The following is a 23,513-nucleotide window of genomic DNA, read 5'->3' as shown; positions in this document are numbered from 1 at the left end:
TTACTTGAGTTCTGAATCGATTTATTCATCTCTGAACGGTTTCCTAGACATTTTACTTTTCAAAGACTCCCCGTCAGGTTAGGAACAACAGCGTGGAATATTGGCAGACCTACTTTGTTTAGACTCATATTTTTTCAAACGCTAATCTGCAGCCAATAATAATTTGGATCTTCCGTCATATTCATTAACCAACGAAAAGAAGAACATAACATTGCAGAATGATCATCCTCTGAACAGTTAGTAATTCAACCAGGGATTTGATTTCTGACTCACTCTAACCTCCAAACAGTCATGCGTTTTGATTCAAAAGCAGAACGCTGCTTATATCACTTCCAGGACATTTTAACAGCCAAGAAATTACGATCACCTTAGTAAAGAATAAAGAAACAGCTTTGAACAATTTTGGTGACAAACGAAGTAACACTGAAGATATGAATTCCCATTACAAAGAAAATAAAAAGACTACGAAAACATTTGATTATCAAAAGTGGAAATAATATACGGTTACAGTATATATCCCAGAAGGTTAACTTTACTCCCAACATACCATGGCATACTTTGGTCTCACAAATAATTTCTCTTGGTCAAGAATTGCAGTACTTCAAGCAAAACCCCTAATCATCATCCTGGTCAAAGAAATTAAGTTAGTAAGAGGGAGAGTGGAAAGCCCCACATATGAAACATTTCCCCGTTGAAGCCACACGTTTGATCATGGTTTCAGAGAAGTCATGTGAAACAGATAAACTCTTATTCATAACGAACTTGATGGCGCACGCTACGCTGCGCTGGGACCCAACGCTGCCCATCATGTCTCCCCTACCCTCGCGATCCCCTATCTACCCCGCCCCCACCTGGAGCGGACAAACAGGTTTGCAGGAGGAGTGTGAATGTGTCATGTCTCCCCTATCTACCCCCACCCTTGACGGACAAACAGGTTTGAAGGAGGGTGGATGTGTCATGTCTCCCCTATCTTCCTGATCCCCTATCTACCCCGCCCCCACCCTTGACGGACAAACAGGTTTGCAGGAGGAGGGTGGATTTGTCATGTCTCCCCTACACTCCCGAGCCCCTACCTACCCCGCGCCCCACCCGGAGCGGACATGCAAGAAAGATTCACTCGGATTTTATTATATAGATTAATGATAAAATCTTACGAAGATAACCCAAACCCAGTCAGGTTAGCGAAGCGTTTTACATTATTCATTCCACCTGCAACGAAAACTCTACCCAAGACACATTACACAAGGCAACTAGCTGCATCCATAGGACTCTCACTTATATTATATTAACAAATAAGAACATTTATATTACAAATGTCAATGTCCATTTTACATGACTGAAACCAATGCTGTGGAGTCTTTGTTTCGTAAAAATCAGTGTCTGACATTCCACATCAGATGATATGCATTGCGTAATCGTAATAACAACAGGGGCTTTAAATATAAAGTTCACCACAAACCACTGTTAAGAAAATTCAAGCCAATGACCTAAACTCATATTCCAGAAAACAATATTAACATCAGATCACTTCTTAAACATTCATGATTTCATGAAGTATTTCCTTCGATATCATTCAAAAGAAAAAAAAATCAACGTTTGCGTTACGTTACATAAAAAGCATCAGGTTACAGTGAAAGAAACAAATAAATGGAAGAATGTCACATTCGACTTTTAAACAGGAAGCTCTTAGGTTACACACCCTGATAAATAATTCAGACTGGAGCCTTTCCTGAGAACTGGAAACGGCAAAATAGTCGGTAGATCTTAACAACAGTGCAAAGTAAGTCTTACCCTGCGTTATCTGAAATTCTAACACTATTTTATATAACACTAACTTAAGACATAAGCCACTTTATATTACATATTAATCAAAATAAAAAAAAACACATTTCTAAGCTACTGTGGTTTTAACAGAAGAGAGTCTCATCCAGAAGTTCCATTTGGAGATCAAAATATATGTAACTACTTTCTGGTTGGACATAAAATTTCTTCTTAAGGGTCAGATTACATGATCGAAGACAAGTTTACATTTGATCAAGAACATAGGAATACTCCACAAAATGAAATATAAATCTATGAACTTTATTCACTGTCGCTGTTCATCTTTCCATTTCATGCTGAGAAAGAGTCGCCAGATTCTGACAGGACTCTGTTTGCTCTGTACCTGGAAAAACCTCAATAAAAAAATCCCTTGAGTAAAGAGTTTATAGTATAGCCAATATGGTTTGACATGTTTCAAATGAAAATTTAAAAATTCTAAATGAAAATTTTAAAATCTAATGCTGTCACTAGTACAAGAATATACATCATCAGTTGAAGTCAGCACTTGGGCGCTCAAGTGAATGCTAAATGAACCTTTTCAATTGTGCAGTGCTCAACTTCTACTGACGAAAAGATCAGCTGTTGAAAAAATGTGGAAGGTTTTACAGATATTAATGACATCGTCTTACATGTAATACAATAAAATTTATATAATATTACAAGAACTGTCATGTTTAGCTTTAGCATGGAAGACCACTACATTCTTTAATCGCAGGACATGATATGACCGGCACCCGATTTTCATACAAACTTGCGTTTGGAAAGGGCAAAGGCCCTCCCCGAACAGGTAGATAACTAAAGGAAGATTTGGTTAATTTTCAGTAACAATAGTATAAGGATAAACTTCAAAAATGACATTGCAAAATGAAAACTAAGGCAGTGTTGCAAACAAAAGCCCAGTTATGAATGAGAACACACTCTGTCTCTCTGAAGTACAATGAACTCTTGTTCACATATAGGCAAATGAGTAACATTCATAAAACGGACAGCTGCTAAAGAAACTGACTTCAGAAACTAAAATTCGCGTTTTGTAAATAAAAATGATCAATTCATAGAATGTTAAAAGTAAAACACAGGGAACTAAGAATAAGTTCAGTCAGTATTCGGTTAAAGGAAGCATTGTACTTGTCACGTTATGTTAGTTAAGTTGATGACCAATAGCAAAAGAAAGTAATGAACAAAGTATATTGGAGATCAAACAACATGACATTTTTATATTCCAAAAAGCAAATGATTACGCGAGGCAAGCACGACTTGGAATTTAACAACCGCCAGTTATGAGTTTCTGTATGGACGTCATCCGCACCCTCTACAAAACTGTCGTGTACAGATACAAATGGCGAATGAAAGCAGCATTTGGTTATGCTAAAAGGCACTCATAAAAGCAGCTATACAAAAAAACATAACTAAAGTATAAAAGGGAGCTAGAAAAATAGGAAAAGGATTTTGTACTCTTGCACTCTTTTTATCCCAAGGACACTGACACGAAGACTTTTAGCTGCGGTGTTGTCTAAGCAGTGGTACGAGACTAGTCAAGGATCTGTGGCAGGATGTAGCGGATACACTGATGCTGCTGGAGCCAGTCTCGCTAATAGCACAAATGGTAAAAGGGATCAAAAATGTAAAAGGAAACAAAAAAGGAAAAAGCTAGAATTCTGAAGAATATTAGGATAATAACAAATCTTGTAGGCACAGAAGCAAAGGATGAGAGGGATTCGTTTTCTAAGATGTACCCAAGCAAAATGAAAATAAGTCCAGTACAGCGTATTCTGGCAACGCAAGGCACTTACTTCGTCACAGTACCAATTCCTTTACAAAAACATCACCAAGGTAGTGATATCAGTAGCACTGACTTTTTCTTTATGTATACAAAAGACTACAATGCTTGTTCAAAGATGAATTACTTTAACTTAGGAAGAGGCCAGGAGAAAAAAATTGAAGCAACAGTGATGGAACGGAGGAAAAAACAATCCAGAACAAATGATTCAATCAAACCAAAACCGGAAAACAAGAAGAAAGAAATGGGCTCTGAAATGCTCAAGAGTTTTTGCCAGATCAGTTAATAATGAAGCATCGCTCTTCCAGATAGCAGGAACCATAGACTGAATGACAACAATTCGTACTGATGTTTCACTTGAGGGTTATTGTTTAATGAAGCAGATTTTGTCAAATGTAATTAATGACCTGTATAAAACAAGAAGGGTTAAAAAGTTTGATAAGCGAACTCCTACATTCTTTATTTTATCATTGGCTTCAAAGGTTTACAAAATGCTTGACAGAGTTACAGGGACAGAAATGATTTCTATTTGCCCACACGTAAGAATTGTCCTCCTGCGAGTCACGGAAAATTACTGGGGAAACTGTGAAACAAATCTTAGAATGTTAGGAGGCATCTTTGCCGGGAAGCAAGAATCTATCTGGGGACTTCAAGTTCTGACTGGGTAAGGGTCGGCATTGGACGTGAAAAAGACAAATCTCTTGGTTTAACGGATGCAGATGGTAATCTACTCGCATCACTCACTGATAACTAAGGTGGAGTTCATCATTCCTCAACAATTTCACTTGGTCTTCCTCCACTTTAATATGATTAAACGCTCTTCTGTCTCTATGAGCTCCTATGGTGAGGTAGTTACTCTATCACCTATCATCACCCTTGGAAGAAACTACTGAACCATCTTGTTTGTGAGTTCCCTCATCTCGTTTCCCTGCGAGTCATACGTCAAGGATGCCACCTACCGTTAAATTGGCCTCCTCGCGAGGTGGGATCCCAGGACAAGACGACGGTGATCTTGCCGTAACTATCCATAACCTTCCACACAGGCGCTTCATCGTGCAGGCCGAGCGAGTAGATGGTCTCACATACGATCTTGGGTATGGCTGTGATGGCTGCGAGGGATAGAGCTCAGCTCGTTACCACGTTCAAACGCATTATATCCGCAGAACGGGTCAAGATTAAGGGGCAAAGGGGATATAAACACACACCATGATTCTTTTAGAGAGCAAGTCAATGCCACAAGGTCATTTCGACGCCAAGGAAGGTTAGTTATGACTAGTGAAAGGAATGTCATCACTGGACTATGTAAAAGGTTGCCTTCACTTGCTCCCACAAGCAATGATCTTCAACACAACATTATCTTCACGACGCATATTAGTTAGCAAAGCCACGATCTGTACACTATTATTGTGAAATGAGCTCTGGCCAGACTACAGTCGGCCTTACGAAATGTTCCCATTAACATCAGAAGCAAAGGCATGTATAGATTCATAACTAACCTTACGAAATATTTAACTGTTATGAACTGATCTTACTGAGCTATTCCCATCAATTTGAAAGCTATTATGGTGTTGTCATGTGCCCCGAGAGTTGTAAGATTAATACTGTGAAGTTTCTTGGCCGAAAATAAAAGTGCAAGAACAACAACACTGGGTTAAGAGACACATGCACAAATTATAATCGCTAACCCCCATACATTCACCTGATGCGAACACTATTATTCACATAATAATAAAAGGCTACTTCATCCATGAAAGCGTTTCCTCCGAAATCTGTGGCAAAGAAATGATAATGATCAAGCCAGATATAGACAGTCTTAGCAGATGCATTTTGGTGAATATATGAAAACTAGTAAATTTATAGAAATGAACATGCATCATAAAATCAGTGGTTGTTACTGTTCCATCTTCTGACACTTGTACAACAAGCCATTGTTGTCGAAATCTTTATCTCTCTTGACTGATAACTGAGCAATATAATGCATGCCGTAATGGTTCCTTATCTTACAATTATCGCTACAGGTGGATTAAAAATTTATACAGACTTTTGCACTGCAAAATTGTTGATAAGTCTAGAAGCAAAAGGCATCAAGTACTCTCCTTGGGACTTCAAAGCTCATCTATGGAAGTACAAAAGCAGGTTTAAAGATCACAGCTGTCAAGGAAAGTTTGAGGTCTGGTCTAGACGTTGTGAACTCAATGTAAGAAACAAAATATAGAGTAGTCGCTTTTATCTGTCACCTGGAATAGTTTCGTGTGTTTCAACTGAGTGCTCGATCAGATAAACATATGTAATACAGAGAAAGCTTGATTTCTAGATAACGCAAGGTTTTTTCTGATAGAATTTTTCGGACCGTCAAACCTAATTCTGGATTGGACCGGAAATGAGGGCAATGAAAAGTAAGAATCGTCATGTCTCTGTTTAAGAAGAGAAAGAAGAGGAAAGTTTCTGCCTACACAACGAAAAGTATTGCTCTCAGCAGAGGTGAGAGATTCTTGAAGGATTTTGGAGGAAAATCGTGTATTTATCCCAAGTACAGTATTTGATTTCCATATTGCTTGTAGTGGAGTGCATGAAACATTCAAAGTGGAATTGTCCTCAGCAAAAAGTACCAACGTTATTACGACTGCGTGATTAGATAAGCCTTTTCTTATCTTTAAATTTTCCCTGAATCAGGACCGACTCAAAAATGATTTGGGTCACTCATGTGTTGGCTATAAACTAAGACAGACATAAAGAATGATAAACAGATATAGTCTTAATTAATACCAATTCAGTAGAGAGTAAAAGCATCATTCTCGAACATCTTGGAAAACTTTATAAACTAAACAGACAGTGCTAATCATCTTTTCTAGAAAAAAAAAACTTATTCCATAAATCAGCATTTTGGTTCGAAGGGTAAGAAAACGCAACGTTACGAATAACGAATCTCTGACCAAGGAAGGTGTATTTGTTTCCCAATTACTGCTCTACGCTCAGAGTGCCGTCTTCACTCGCAATGCGCAATGTTACTGACTGCATCTGCTAAGCTCTGAAGAGTTGGACACTTTGGAATGAAATCAAATTAGATTAGCTGATATTAAGCCTCGAGCAGTCCTGTACGAAACCTTCGTTATCTTCCTTCCGAGGATAAGGCATTTTGTCTGGCCCATAACTCTTTGAAAAGAAAAAAAAAAAAAAATAGGCAATATCGCATTTCTAGTCTCATGGCCTTTCAGTGGTTCTCTCGGCTCCACTTTTTCCGGTTCCACTACACTAGAGAATCAATTTGCGTCGCTGGAAAGAGTGAGAACAGGGTTCCAGAAGTTACTATGACAATATCCAGCCCATGCAAACTAAAAAAACAAACAACTATAGTGAACAGAACTTCAAATAAAATGGGGAAGAAGAGAAAAATAGTAGTAGTGGCAGTCGCAGCAGTAACAGTAGTTGTGATGATGTGAGTAGCGGTAACAAAGGCCAAATGTTGGAAAGGATACGGTTAGCATTTCATTAAGTTCATAATGATATGCTAAGAACAGGCGCTTCTGGAGGGAACATTATTATCAACTAAAACTATAATTCAGCTCCGAGTTGTTCTCCGGAGAGGAGAATCAAATCATACACAGTTTCGTTTGTATCCCTGCGGTTACTGAAATGCATAAGGTTAGTCCTATTGCTAAAATTGAAGAAAACTAAAGTACCGGACAACAAAAACTCAAATAATTCGACTAAAACTGACACCGTCACAAACAGACCAAGGCTCATTTTGTTTATAGGGGCTGTAACCTAATCCATCCAGTCTAGAACTCTAGATAAGGATTTTATTTCCATAAAAAAAGAAACACTAGAGTAGCAATTCCAAATGCATGAAACGTTAATGCACACATAAGTAAGACAGCTACAAAAATCATTCTTATAAATGGAAAGATGCCGAAAAATATCAAATTCTACAGCAAAGTATTACGATTTTCTCTTTCTGAGCGATTTTATGTAGAATACTTAATTCAAGATGTAAGTGATCATGCTCTTTCATAGCGTCTAGCTATCAGGATTTAGATAAATCATGCAAGACTGATATCGATATTTAATCATGTAATTAGAAAATGAAAGGATTTCCGACAGGAAAGAGAGAGAGAGAGAGAGAGAGAGAGAGAGAGAGAGAGAGAGAGAGAGAGAGAGAGAGAGAATTTAGTTTTTATTCAGTTAAAGAGAATTAGTCTTATGTTTCTTTAAGCAATCACATCATCATTAATAATAAGATAATGAAGAGAAACTCTTCAGATTATTTCTTGAAATTGATGCGGAATATTTTGTCACCTTGAAATCGCACACTTTGACTTCATACCAGAGACAGATTTTGTATTCTGAACTCACGACTGTGATTTGTTTACAAGCGTCCTAGTCAATACATACTACAATGTTTACATACTAATACAAGCATACTATTTACAGCCAAGGCGTAATACATTTCTACAAGGAAACTCTAGGCTAAGGGATTTTCTAGACATAATTATCTGTCATCATCATAAAAAAAAGGATGTTCCATTATATGGAGTCTCTCCCTGCAAGTGGATCTCTCACCCAGGAGGTTTGTCCAGGCTTTGCCTGTTTCTTTGCCTGGCTCACTGATGAGCATGACAGCACTCAAAGTAGCCCTGCCATTTTGAAGTCAACATGTGCAGTGGCCAACACTGATATGGCTAATCAAGAGAGATCAGGGGAACTGTTTGATTTCTGAACTATCTAGCATCACAACATCTTTACTGATGTCGCATCACAAGGAATCAGCTACAGAGCACACGCAAGGCAAGGGCTCCCCCATTCAGCTCAAACCTTCCATTATCTTTGCTTGACAATCTTGCCTACATGAAATATCTGTGCTCCAGGTTGCTGCTGCTGGAGCTGACAGGGAAATAAAGCTTTTCCTGACCAGAAGTCACTTTAGGACGGTACCAGCAGTTATGGACATGAATCATAAAAAATAAACGGCTTAAATCCTATGAAGAAAAGACAACATATATAAGTGTAAAATATCTAAGCACAAAAATACAAAAAGAATACAGCTGTAAGATGTTCTATATCAAAGGTAAAACAAAAAAACCATAATACAAAGAAATAGATTAGCCTAATTTGATGGCAGAACTAATTACATAAGATATGCGTCAGTAAATAAAGCTTTAGGAAATAATTGTTGAAGACGGAATCTTAGGAGTTTAGGCTACTGTCACTCTTATGATATCCATGATACGAGATGAATAAAGAGCATCTTTACAAGACAAAAGAGAACCATGCAAAACTTGGTTTTATTTATATCTAGATCTTAATTATATGGCGTACCATTAACCACACTGCAGCATTATCCATTCTTTAATCATAAATGTTCTTACAAACAGAGCGTGACTGAAGATGATGTATGAGAGCGTAGACACAGTTGTCAAAAAGGAGCAAAGCCTTGTAGTAAGAGTGTTGCAAAGGAAAAGAGCTTCGCTGTGAGGACTGGAAGGGAACCAAGCCTTCGTGTCTGCGTCAACCTGGAAAGCTCGCCTCGCGCTGGATCGTGCTGCAGCTTGTTAATGACACTGGTTATTCTAATTCAAATAGTGAACATTGACTCACCCTAGTAGAGTCTAGGTATTCATGATCAGTTCCAAAATGGACGACAAAGAACTTTATTAATGATTCTGCATCTGGTGAAATTTAGACAGATCAATTGTTCATTTACAAAGCATTACCTTACTCTTTGAGGACACAGTCACCTAGCTTAAAAGAGAATAATTGTTCAGTGATTGACCTTGTTACAAAATATTTGTGAATTAAATGGAATGGCAGACCTTATCAAAAGGAACAGATCATGTGAAATTAATGAGACTTAACACAAAATTTTTAAAGTCATTTCTGGGAGAGAGGGCTTCTAACAATCAACATCTGCTGAAGTTCTTGTCATCCACCGAGAAAGTATTTACTAAATCAAAAACAACTCCTTATCGTGTCTGTAAAAGCTCTGTGTATTTCTAGTGCTGAAAACTCAAAATTCAAACATCTTTTTTTAACAGAATATTATTAGCCGAAATTAGTACTTTCTTCTCAACTGCTGCTTATTCAGTTTACTACAAAAGATACTTAATTAACCTTAGCCCCTCTTGATTTTTCACCTACTCATGCTTCAAGATTTTTCAGCCAAATATTGGTTTTAGTTTTCCCAAAAAGTGACATGTGACACAGCATCTTGGATCCAAGTGAAAACTGGATATCATACATTTGCTATCAGCATAAGGGAAATGGAAACTGAAATTACAATCTTCATATCATCAAATCAGAATTAACATACAGAATTTGGACATAGCACTCTTTGTAACAGAGACTGAATATGTGATTCATCCATATTTGTACAGCGGAGATCTCTTTCATGTGACAGTCAACATTTTCAGATTCTTCTGTTAGCCCTGATTTCCATTTGAAAATGCGAAAAGCAGAAATACCCACACTTATAAATTAGGAGTAACAGAATGTAAAAAACGTAATTAACCTGATTATAATTGATGGAATAAAAACAATTAAAAGGCAAATTTTTAACAGAACTTAAAAAAACACGGCTACTCTTACATTGGCCATACAGTGACTTAACAACAGATTTGTTTATCATGAAAACCAATAGTGTGAGTTTAGCTTAATTTATCACTGAATTCAGTCATTCATAAAAGTGACATGACATTATACGACCTGTTTACAAAGCAAAGGTTATACCAATATGATTTGAATTAAAATTGACAGTGAAATACAGAACGTTATTTTGAAAACATGACTTATACATGTAATGAACAAAGTCCTTCTTCAGTAGAACAACTTGGACATAACTTCAAGAGACCTGAAACTTTGAAAATGATACAAACCATACAGTGAAAAAGAACAGTGAATTGTAGCTCGAGAACATTAGCACGATGAATTGCTATTTTCCTCTTTTAATCATCACTATCACGAAATACTGAAACAACTCTTATATTATAATCAGATTTCAAGACCTTAGGGAGAGTAATATACAGCAATAGATAGCATCAACACACTGGGATCAGCCAATCCAAAGTTAATCTTCATAGCATCTGAGAGATTCATCTGCAAAATTTTTATTACAAGAAAATCACATTCTTATGGAAATATATATATATATATATATTAGCATATTCAAGCAGAATTTAAAACACAGGAAAACCTAAATTATTATGATGAAACTGAAGGAATAAAGATATATTTATAAATATCAACATAAGATATTTTAACAAATTTTTACTGAACAAAATATGAACACTGTTGAATATTCTGTCATGGTCATTTACTCAAATACATACAAAGCTACACGCATACATACATATCTACGTATGTACAGATACGTACGATGTAGGCACATAATTATATAAGCAGTCGCACAATAAACTCACGCATACATAAATACACACACAAATATGTGTATACTGTATATATATATATATATATATATATATATATATATATATATATATATATATATATAAAATGTGTATATATATGTATGTAAAATAATTTTAATATATATATATATATATATATATATATATATATATATATATATATATATATATATATATATATATATATATATATATATATATATATATATGTAAATATATAAATATATACATATGCCAAACAGTTACTTATATAACCATGTATTTATATAATACATATATATACAAATATATACATATTTACATTAATATATATATATAAATATATATATGTATAATATATATATATAAATGTAAATACTGTGCATATATATATACATATATACTGTACATGTATATATATACATATATATATTAATGTAAATATGTGTATATATACAAATGCATACATATATATATATATATATATATATATATATATATATATATATATATATATATATATATATATATATATATATATATACACTAAACAATTACATGGACGTTATAACAAAAAAAACTTCGTAATGTTTACTATGGGCCTTTAGTATCTTGAATTACACACGGTAAATCTATTCACCCACCAGAAAACAGAGATATGCAAGTCTGTAAACCCAGAAGTTCCTTCAGACGAAAGCAGCATAAAAATGACCACAGCCATACACCCATGTGTTTTCTTCCTCTTTGTTGTTAATTGATGGAGATTGAAATTATTCTACTCTCATCTCGTCCCAAGTAATCGCCTATGGGTCATGTAAATCCCAGCATGAAAGTGTAACCGTTTTCATATTAGTGTGACCAACACCTTAAATCTTATTTTTGACAGGTAAATCATTTTAAATTTGATTAGCTGTATTCATGACTATACTTATTCAACTATGAAATGTCTATGCTTTCCCAGACTATTAAGTTCATACAAACTTCTATCAAGTAGCTTAATTTTACCTCAGTTTAAGTGTATTGCATCAGAAATGAGCACCGAACACTGTTTTTGCTCAAGATCTGCACTTTTAACGTCGTTAGTAATTTAATATTGAAACTTCATAAAACCACGTTTTTCCGAAACACGTAACATGTTCCTTTCATCATCTTAATGTAATTTACACAGGTAGTTCTCTGCATTCTGTAAAGAAGGACTACTCACCATTATCTTTGGGATCAACAATACCCAATGCATGTAAACGAAGGTGCTGTGTTCTTTTTCAGAAGACTTCAAAAGAAATAGCTTTATAAAATTTTCAAAGACCACCTTAACCTGGCAGAACCCAAGTTACTCTTGGTCAGTGTTTCACAGATAGTGACTGATCTCTGTTTTGGCCTGAGAGGAGTTTCTCCTTCCAGCCAAGAGCTCAGAGATGGGTGTTTCAAGTCCTCCAAGAGGTAATCCTAGTTATTTCCTGACAGTTTGTGAGATCTTCAGATTGTCTGACTGTCTCTTTAGATAATCAAACGAACATTCATTCTATCTTGGGCCAAGCCCCAGTGAGTTTGAACAAGTTCCTGAACATGATTGTGAGTCATAACTGGTTGCTTGGTTTGGGGGAATAAGCAACTTTCGACTTTGCCCAAGCGAAGGTGTGGACAGTGTGTATCATTTTGCCATTTAAGTAAAATGTGGCAAAAAAAAAAAATCGGAGAATCCTGTGACTTTTCATGAAGAGGTGAATGTGAATGTTGAAGGAAGGACAGAGCTATGGTTTAATACTTATGTTTTTCTGACAATATACACTGGAAAGAAGATTCATTCTCATCTGTACTTCATAGTCTGTCCTTTGGAATTGAAAGGAAGTTGAAACATCCTAAAGGTGATCCCTCTTTCTAAGTAACTTCTTTCTGTTCATCACATTCATGATACTGACTTCAACCTACTCGACATCCTAGTCATAGTGACTTTTCTTTCGAAAGATGAGAGAATATAATACATTTAGGGTCTTGACCCTCAAGAAGTGCTGCTTAACACTTCCTCAAACAGCACTGTAACAATAACCTACAGGGTAAATGTGAACAATGTACTCCCTAGATATAGAATGTGGGTCAGTATTCTAAAATGGTACGTAAATAGACAGACAGACAGAAGTACAAAGTTCTAATGCTATTAAAATATACATAGCTTCATAGGTACAAATTATTTGTTCATGCCTTCTTATTCCCAGCCAGACCCAAGTGCCTACCAACATATCATCATCCTTCGTTGTTTCCAGGAGAGCCTGACACTAACCACCGTCTTGCCTTTATCTCACTTGCTTACCCAAATGAGGGATGGCCAGCAAAACAGGTGATCTGACTCTTTATGTGCATACTTCTAAGTCCTAACTTTTTGTTTCAGAAACAAGTGTTTGCATGTTACTGAAGAGGTGTCACACTGACAGACAAAGACTGGCTCTTTTTTAGGGTATATTTTCGTACTTGGTCCAAATCATCTATTTCGAGTCCAAGATTGTAGCCGTAGCAACACCAGCTTACAGAAATTAATCAGTCACTCGGAAGTATCTGTATATAGCTGGTCTACTGGTATAGTGATTAGTGCCACTCAGATGTCGCGGCTTCGCGTCTCCCCCAGGGCGATGAAAAATCACTGGCTCTTTATCGTGATCAGTTACTGCTGCAGTGTGGGGTCTGCAATGGGAGATTGAAACCAACATTCTTTGGAAGCTTGAATTTCAAGTCAATGGCCCTTGTATGCTTGTTTCATGTGAATAGGTTTCATTTACTGAAATAATAATAATAATAATTCCCATATGTGAAGTGTTTGAACACGCGACAGTGAGTTTCCAGTAGCTTTCTGTAAGAATGACGTTTAACTTCCCGTGTTCCCTCTTCTTGGCCACCATCTCCAGTACAGGGGGTCGAAATGGGCTTTGTATGCATTGGGGAAAAAACTATTCAAAGGAGCAAGAGTCAGCACCAGAATACAGGTCCAACAACAAGATCCTTTTCGAAAGACAGAGATAAAGGATAAGCAGGTAAGAAAGACGCGGACACCACTGAGTAGTGAGAAGTCTAGAAATCCAGTTTATGCACTCAGAACTTAAGAGCAAATTCTTTTATTACACCTAAAACATACAAGGAGAGTGATTCGTTCGTTTAACATTTCATTCTGCATAATTCAAAACAAACTTCCTCGGAGATTAATTTGCGGTTTGTACTAAAAAGTTATGAAGAGTAATTCAGATACTATAATTCTTTATCTGGCTGAAAGCTGTTAATCTGCGCTTTTGTCTATATATATGCAATCATTTATTTTAAATACCTTGAGCGCCACCTCATGTGCTAGTAGTTTGCGTGACTATCTGTCTGTTTCCTGTGCATTTGAGTCAGTAAGACATCACAGTGTATTTCAGAAGTCCTAGGTAAATGGCTGGCCCTCCTGGTTCCTTTGTATGATCTACCTTCTAAGGTCCTTGCTATGCTCTGTTCCATTAAGATGGAAGTCAATATGTTTGCCTTTTCACTTCTAATAATTTGCTCGAGTATTCTTTCCAGCTTTTGTAGAAGTCAGATTATTAAAGAATAATCAGATAATGTCTTTAATTAAGTCACCCCTTTAGCAACCTTTCAATAAGCTGCAAACAAGAGAAAAAATGTAGTATGTAAATATTCAAGAAATTCGAGTGGGATTTAAAGTTAAAGATAGAGGTAGGTGTTGGATTTGAGGTCAAATAAGATACTGAAAGTTGCATGTAATATCTTTAAAGTTAAAGACAGAGGTAGGTGTTGGATTTGAGGTCAAATAAGATACTGAAAGTTGCATGTAATATCTTTCAAGTTAAAGACAGAGGTAGGCGTTGGATCTGAGGTCAAATAAGATACTGAAAGTTGCATGTAATATCTATGTCAAAACCTGAAGTCTAAATATGCTGTGCAAGGTCCAATTTCCAAAATACCAACATTCCCTTCAACTTGAGGCACGTGGTTCTTTCGGCTCTTAACCTGTCAGACCACCAAACAGTGCAAAAGTGCCCATCTGGCAACGGTATCTGTATGCCTGATGACAATTGTATTTAAGCAATTACTATTGCTGCGTACATTGATGTCGCCAATGACTATCAAACTTGTTGTGAGGATCCAGACACCCAGGGTCATCACAATATTTTCTACTGTGTACGTAAGACTCCTACTGTTCATGGGTGTTGTATTTAAAATATGTTTGAACTAGGATAGTAAATTTCTCTGCTATTTTTTCTGATGCTTGTTTTTTCTCAGTATTTATCAAAATTCAGACTTTTCCAGGTTACAAGAACCTATACAAAACAAGATGCCGACACGCAAAATAATAGGCTTTGATCAAGGTCTTGCCTCTTGGCAAAAAAATTAAATTGATTACAAAAGCATCGGTTCGGAAACACCTCGTAACACACTCAGTACAAAGTAAACTGGATCATGCTGACTCGCTAATGCTATTAATGAAACTCTATCTTAAAATCATTGTTTTGAGCCCACGGAAACGTAGGTTTACCCATGGATTTTTTTTCTCCTAAGTTTTCTTTCACAATTGTTGTCTATGCCTAGCTGTAATTGTTAAACAGTAAATTAAGGCAGTGAATCGTTTTCAACATTTAATTCAGTAAGCAGAGGGCGACACCAATCAAACTTCAAGCGAGAATCATTAGCAGTCTGAAATCTCGCGGTAGAAAACTTCCCCGGCATCAGCCACTTCATGTACCTACAAAGAATGATTATGAGCAATACGTCGACGCCCTTCTCCCAAAGTCAGTCCATGAGCAAATACTACTGAAGTAGCTTTAAGTGTTACCAACGGGAATTCCTGGGAAGTCCAATGGCTTTAGGCACTAAAGGCCGTTTCCCAAGGCACAGGAGTGCCTGGTAAGGGGTTGCGGAATCCCCTTGAAGAAGAAAATGCTCCCTTAATGGAGGAAGAGCTTCTTTTTATGGCCAGTTTCAACAGTTGCATCATCATTGTTCTACACGACGTCACAATCACCAAGTGTCCCAGGGTACAGACCTTGCAAAACAACAAGAATTTTATAGATGATAGATAGCTAGGGAGATAGATACATACATACATACATACATACATACATACATACATACATACATACATCCAGCCATCCTATAGATAGTTAGATAGATAAACAGACAGATATTCATTAAGAACGAGCATAAAAGACCATAGAATAGAATCCTCGTAAGTGAAAAAGAAAATAAGGAATAACAAAATGTATATTCGCATACGAATAAAACTCTGGCTTCAAAAACTGCAGTAACACACTCAGAATGGCATGATGCGGTTCCACAGCAAAGGGAGAGAGAGAACTCAGAAAGTGGTTGTGATAATGTAGCCATTCAACAGAATGTGGATGGATGCTCATATTCTGCACAGCAAGTAGCCTATACGGCACAAGTTCTTGCAACACAGGGACTAGCAAATAAAGAAAAACAGGAATTATATTCTGCAGCACTACAGAAACAAGACCAAAGCCAATGCAAGAGAAATGTCAGTTATGGCGTTCCTGGAAATTCATTATCCAAATAGAAGTTGTGTTAGATTGCCAAAATGTATACATTTCGTCTATGGTCTAACTCATAATTATCATTGCCAGAAAAAAGGAAACAGCCACTTCTAGCAAAAAGTTAAAAATCCTTGAAAGCTACTGACATCCAAGCTAGAGAAGAGTATTCCAGTCATAGGTGAGCAAAAATTCTGGAATATATGACTTAAATAAAATCATATCTTTAGGTACATAAAACTTTTGCAATTTATATATTGTTTTGCTGGGGTAGTATATAATAGCTTTCTTAGATTGTATGCATGCTCATACACGTATCCTCAAAGTGTCGACCAGGATTCAGTGAAACTACTAGTAAAGTGCAAGTAAGAATATGAGCAGGCTAAACTGCAACTGAAAATTAGATGAAATGCAATATTAAAAAATCAATCTTCCGTCATTGCCCTAACACTGAAATTACATAGCAAATATCATGAACAGTGGGAATTTTTCTACATGCTAAGCAAAGGAGATGAAAGAATCCGGGAGTCGTGGAAGGAATTTTTGAGACATTTAAAAATATTTACTCAAATCTGGAACATCAAGAAAAAAAATTATTTTCTGGAATAAATAAAGTGATGTGGACACCAGTGCACACTGAATCGTGTCGTTAATCCGCTGAGCAGATTCCAAATGCCTTCTGTGTTTGTCTTGAAAAATGCAACGACCATCAGTGCTGGGAGATCCTATAAATTGCCATACTAAAGCTTCAGAAACCTAATCTGCTTTCTTTTTTTTAAGTAACAGATAGAGGTATGACATTTATGATTCATGTGTATGTATTGTATCAAGGATAACTCATTCTAAAATCTACTTATTGACCACAGACCTTGGCCATTATTTGGACTAAGCACAAATGGTTCTATGATTCCATGAACAGTCGTTGGAAGTAGTCTTGAGGAGTGTATGGGGCCACAGCAAAGCTGGCTGATACTCCCACTGAGGCTCAGGGTTCCTCTCACCTCCTGCCAGATTAGTATCTCAGAAAGTATAAAGGCAGTTATGAGCCTAGCAAGGCTTTTGTTCTAATTTAGGTGATATTGTGAAATGTCCATGCTTAATGCCTAAGATCCCTTAATTAAAGTGGCCATAGTTACATGCCAGAATCGGTGCTTCATCCCATGAAAAATTTTCTGCTGGAAGCAGGTCATTTACATTCAATCCAGTGCTTGATTTAAAGAGCTACCCTGCCAGGCACCCAGTTCTTTTGTATGAACTGCCAAAGGAGCATTTAGGAAGTTCTTTTATATAGCTGAGGGATAAATTCCTATGTAATGTGTAAATATTCTATTTGAAAACCCAGAAAAACCAGGTCTAGATTTTTAGTTACTGTTTCTATGCAAGTTTTAGTGATGTAGTGATGTGCCCTTTATTATACGAAATATTTAAATACTGATTGTCAGGAGAGTCATTTTGAAAAAAGTCTGACATTCTGTAAGGAGGGAGGTTCTTGGTGGAAACATACCACCTCAAGTTTCAGCAACTGAATATGTATGTACAATCAGTCATATTTCACTTATCTGGGACACCTCTGCCCGTTCACATATAATGTATACCTCTTCTCCATGTATATGTGATGTGTTGGTGTTCGTTTATGAGACACTTCCAAGCTACTCAGGAGTTTGAAATCATTCTTTGTTGTTTTATGTTGTGAGAGGCAATCCTAGCACAGCAAATAATGTGCTTAACGTAAACCTTGTCCCTGTGTTTTTGATTGGTCAGAATTTCTGCCATTTTCTCATGTTTGTACCAGTTCTTATTTCCTTTTGTTTGTTATTGCTGTGTTTTCAATGACTATCGAAAACTGGCAGAACTGAAATTTATAGCAGCCCACTTGTCTCGTGTTATCCAAGGGTTTTGAGAAGCACATGTCTGGGGCTGATATTTTTAATATATATAGGAGAATTCATCCTTACGCAAATTAATACGACAAAATAAATAAGACAGACTCTATAAGTATACTCAAGGTTGAGTAAAGATTTTAGAGTTTACCTTTGCTTTGTGGTGGTAGGTAGGAGATAGGGGCGTTAGCTTGTAACATGTGGTCCTGTGTGTTAGGTAAATGAAAACAATAGGTTCCACCTGTTGGAACCAACTTATGAAAGGGTGCACAGTTAACAGAAGAAAACAGAAAACAGAAGTACAGTACAGTATTATACAATATATATATATATATATATATATATATATATATATATATATATATATATATATATATATATATATATGTATGTATGTATATATATACATATATATAAAACATAATTTTGTGTACGAGCGTGTGAGTGACAGTTTACATAAAATGAATTTTCGGTCTCTCATTAAGTGAAACTGCCTGCCAAGGCCCAGTCTAGTGGCGTCTAAGATTGTCCCATCAGCTGATCGTCTGGAACATTCGAATTTTGGGAGGACAAACTGATGTGAAGAAGTAGAGTTTCATTCTTTTACTGTTCTTAAAGCATTCAGAGAGAAAGAGAGAGAGAGAGAGAGAGAGAGAGAGAGAGAGAGAGAGAGAGAGAGAGAGAGAGAGAGAGAGACCAAGCTGGTATCAAAAGCACATAAAAATAAAAATAGCGCATTTGTAACAAATAAGTAAGGAATTTGGAAAAAAATTGTGTTATAAATGTTCATATCAAGTGTGAAGGCCCGTCAGTATCATTAGAAGTTTCGATGTCCATCGTATACACAGTCTAAGAATTTTCATAGATTAACTTCATTTTTATACAGCGGTACTTGTGATGGACATCGAAACGTCTAGTCATCCTGTCAGGTTTTTACACTGAATGTAAACAGATATTATACAAAGCTCCAATTTCATATTTGTTTGCTACAAACGTGTTATTTCCTTGTCCTCGTACCTTTTTTTTTTCACTTAATTCAGGATCATTTTATTCCGAGGAAGCTAGCTTTGTAGAATGACTCCATTAAAATGTTACTCATTTTAGAGAGCAACGCCAATGATAGCAATAATGATATTTAGAAGGATCACTATCTAACACGTGACCTATTATCAAGCAAATGATTTCATGTATCATATTCACAATGGCTAAAAGAATCTAGGAAGTGACCTTTTCCCTCTAAACCATGCACTGCTCGTCGTCAAAAGTTTTGTTGATAACGGGTTAGGCTCACAACGGTAATGTTGCATAGATATTGCACAGATACAGCTTTCTTCATGACATTCTGCTTTTCTAAGTTGCAATGTTTAGGTATTTGCCATTGCATCTTGCTCTCAAAAGGCGCTTGGCGGCTTTTTTGCACGGAGCATACTGCTTTTACAAGAAGCGATTTTACTTTGCTCGTCTTGGATTTCTTTATGCTATATCGTAACTATTTCCACTGAATATTATTGGTCATCGTTACAGTTATTTTGCCGATGCATCATGCTTTCCTATGGCTCATGTTTTAATTATTTTCCATTTTACTGGGCTTTATTAAGCTAGTAACACTGATGTCATTTTTGTCAGTGTATCTCATTCATCTGAGGAGCAATGTTACAGGTTCTGGTACTACAAGTCGTTTTTCTTGGGCGTGTGGTTTCAGGCTATCACAGGCGTCGTTCGGAACATGAGCTGGCTCCTGCACTGCTGTATACTCATCACAGAAACCTTTATGCAAACTACAGGGAATGAAATCTCCCCAAGAATCCAGACAAGAGGAATGTGAGAAATGCAAAGGTGCAATCAAAAGTGTTTCTTTGAAGACAGAGATAATGCAAGACGTCATCGCTAACGTCACACTTTGAAATCGAATGGAAGATCACTGGCACACACTCAAACTCAGTGCCACAGTCATACGTTCACAAATAAACACACGCAGAGTGCGTTCATGATACCTTAAGAGACAGACACTCTGAAACTTCTTGTTTCGTTTCACCACAAGAGGAGAGCCTAGGGAAATGCCACCTGCTCAGTACTGATATTCTGTCTTCATGAAAAAGTTCTATGTGATAATGAAAGTGTGTGCGCAATCCAGATTTTCTGAAGGTTTTTCGACGAGGGTTTAAATGGCTTTTGCATTTAGTCGAAAACAATGATGACTGGGAGCCTAATATGATGGAACACGTTTGCATGGCTATAAGTCAATCCTGCATAATACTACCAAAGAGAATATTTCTTGGACACTTCCGTGAAAAAAAAAAGAATACAGAACACTTCCGTAGATAAAATGTCTAACTGATACAATCAGACGTATGATAATTTATGTTACCAATCATTCCTAAAAACTTCTGCTGCTGCCATTTTTCAGTTGATCATTACAATTTGTACGTCAGGTGTATGAGGGAAATATTTTGTACCGATGTATGTATATATATATATATATATATATATATATATATATATATATATATATATATATATATATATATATATATATATATATATATATATATATATATATATATATATATATATATATATATATATATATATATATGTATATATATATATAATATATATGGGTGTTTCTGATCATGCAATGGTCCTGTTGTATTATGTTATAAAATGGATTTCAGTAGGTAAAATCATATAGTTATCAGTAATCTACTCCTAAATTTTGTCGGCTATGTATTTTCAGTAATGCTTCCCTTAAAGAGCCATATGAAAGCGAATGGTATTTTAATCAAAACATGAAGTGTACAACAGGGACAATTTACTGACGTGCCTTTTACCACGTAGAAAGCTGCCAGATACATAAAATGTTAAGTGCGAACTGAGCCCTTGCTCCAGCTTGGTCTTAGGCTACTTATCTGAAGCAATTAAAGAATGCTGGATTCTCTTGCAACGACGACAGTTCCTAAGGTCACAGCAGCACATTACGTTGAGCCCCAGAGGTATTGTTACATGAGTCAATACGTTTGTAGGCGTACTCTTGCCGTAACACCACTCAGTTGGTCTGCCTGCCTCCTCCCGGATGTCTGTTGGGACTTCATCTGCAAAACCTCCCTAGGAAATGGAGCGTCACGTCTAAGGGAGTACTTCGAAGAAGAATCGTATCCTGCGCATGGCATCATTTGTAGCCCTCTTGTGTTCATGCAATTTAACAAACATAAACATGCCACACGGGATCAAATCCGTCCAAAGAGATGTGTCATTTCACCCGCTATTAGAGGAAGAACAAGCGGTGGATGACCATTTCGTCTCCACGGAGTCAATAAGAAATTCTCCACACAGTGGCAACACAGAAACTGGACTATTCTACAACAACATTAAAAGGCATAAAGACCACGAGGGCCCCCACTCCGGGAAAAGCCACTCAGTTATAGGCGGATGATTTTGTCTGACAAAAGCTGTTCAGAAAGAAATGATTCCTTGTGTCTACATTGCGTCGTCGCCAAATGCTAGTGCATAACCATTTCGGAATTACGGAATTCTGAGGTTGTTATCCTAATAGCAAGGGTGGGTCATGCTAATGTAAACAACTAATTATATATTGAGGTAATGTTATAGTTTGTCCGTGTTAATGGTAGCAACACATTTTTAAGCTATAACTAGGTCCTAGATGATTAGCAATCTACTACATCGGGGTGATTCTACTCTGTTGTACCTGTAGCTTTTAATTTAATATCACAACAAAACATCTGACTAAATCATGACAAAGTTAAGCTTGTATAGATGATTGCATGCTAAAGAACATCTGATGTCTCTGATTAACCATCTTAGATACGTGATAAAGCAATGTTGTAAACCCTTGGAGTAATTTCAGGGGGTGGAAGTAGAGGCCCGCTTCAAGAAAGGGAGAAAGCCCGCTGCTCAGGGCATAAAATTGGAATGTCAGTTTCCTTTGTAATTCGGGAAGGCTATTCTTATAACTAAAATGCCATCGATAAAGATGGTAGAAAACACAGCAAAGTTCTTCTAATGATGACCTTAAAAAAATGTTCCTATGGAAAACAGTGATAAGATTGTTAAGAAAGAATCCACCTGTACACAATGAATCATGGGAGGGATCGAAGTCAAATTGCGCGTGAAATGGAATGCAAAGTTCTAAGTTAGTTCTGGTTCGTCATTTGCACCGAATGCAGTGCAAATAACTTAACAGAACTAACGCTCATCACGCCTACGCATTAAACTATATCTGAAATTTACAATGAAGTTAGAGTCAATTCAAGTCCCTCCTATAATCAGCCCTGTATTGAATGAATACAGAGATCATTCTTTCATTCAACCAAAGTACTTTTCCTGACAATGACTTAACTTTGATCCTCAATCCTCATCCATTTAAATTTTTGAAATATATATATATAAATAAAGGTGTTTAGAAGTAGATACAAGCCTGTATATATTCAATGAAATGTTAGCAAGCAGGAGCAAATCTAAATAGAATGGATTACTTTACACGCGTTACTTACTCTCCAAGAACTGAACAGTGTAAGTGTCGAATGACTGATATGAATTTGATGAGCTACAAGATATGGTGCTTGTATCTGTAATCCTTAAGGGTAAACTAATTTGTCTGCGACCTCCTGTTGAGAGGGGTATGCTATTTACAGTGTCATATGCCAACAATGAGGAACGATATAGACGTCATAGATAAACTACACCTGGAATGAAGTGACCTGAGCAAAATTGGAGCGCATTCAGTGAGGCAGAACGCTTTCTGTCAGTCTGTTTATGAACGAGGCATCTTTTCCAACACGGTTCTGCGTTGGTGGGAAAAAGAAAGGCATTACTATCACAGTTCAAGACAGACCACTTCCTATTAACTATGGGAAAGAGAAAGGACTTGTTGGGTGCTTCTAGTAGGACACGAATCCTCGCTGGAAAAGACTCATAGACTGGGAAAAATATCTCTCTCTTGCGATAGTCACTGGTTTTTATTTTTGCTATATAACTCGTCCAGCTAGGATTCATCTACAGCAGATACCCAAAAATGCTAACTCTCTATTCTGCACTGAATGAATACCCATCTTTGTCACATCTACATACTTCAAAGATGCTTTGTAAC

General features: G+C 36.6%; 1 protein-coding gene across 10 annotated transcripts in view; it reads right to left on the bottom strand.

The window, feature by feature from the left end:
- Drep2 (DNA fragmentation factor-related protein 2) overlaps positions 1–23,513 on the bottom strand; it is a 132,321-nt gene that overhangs the window by 36,849 nt on the left and 71,959 nt on the right. For 7 of the 10 annotated variants that reach the window (XM_067115942.1, XM_067115949.1, XM_067115939.1 and 4 more), the window contains one exon: positions 4,558–4,707. The exons of the other annotated variants lie outside the window; for them this stretch is intronic. In XM_067115942.1, coding sequence (XP_066972043.1) covers positions 4,558–4,707 — 150 coding nt within the window. The remainder of the gene's footprint in view (positions 1–4,557; positions 4,708–23,513) is intronic. 10 annotated transcript variants of the gene reach the window in all.

Source organism: Macrobrachium rosenbergii, chromosome 14 (genome assembly GCF_040412425.1).
Source record: "Macrobrachium rosenbergii isolate ZJJX-2024 chromosome 14, ASM4041242v1, whole genome shotgun sequence".
Taxonomy (NCBI): domain Eukaryota; kingdom Metazoa; phylum Arthropoda; class Malacostraca; order Decapoda; family Palaemonidae; genus Macrobrachium; species Macrobrachium rosenbergii.
The sequence above is the reverse complement of the archived record's forward strand: the minus strand, read 5'-3'. Positions and strand labels throughout refer to the sequence as shown.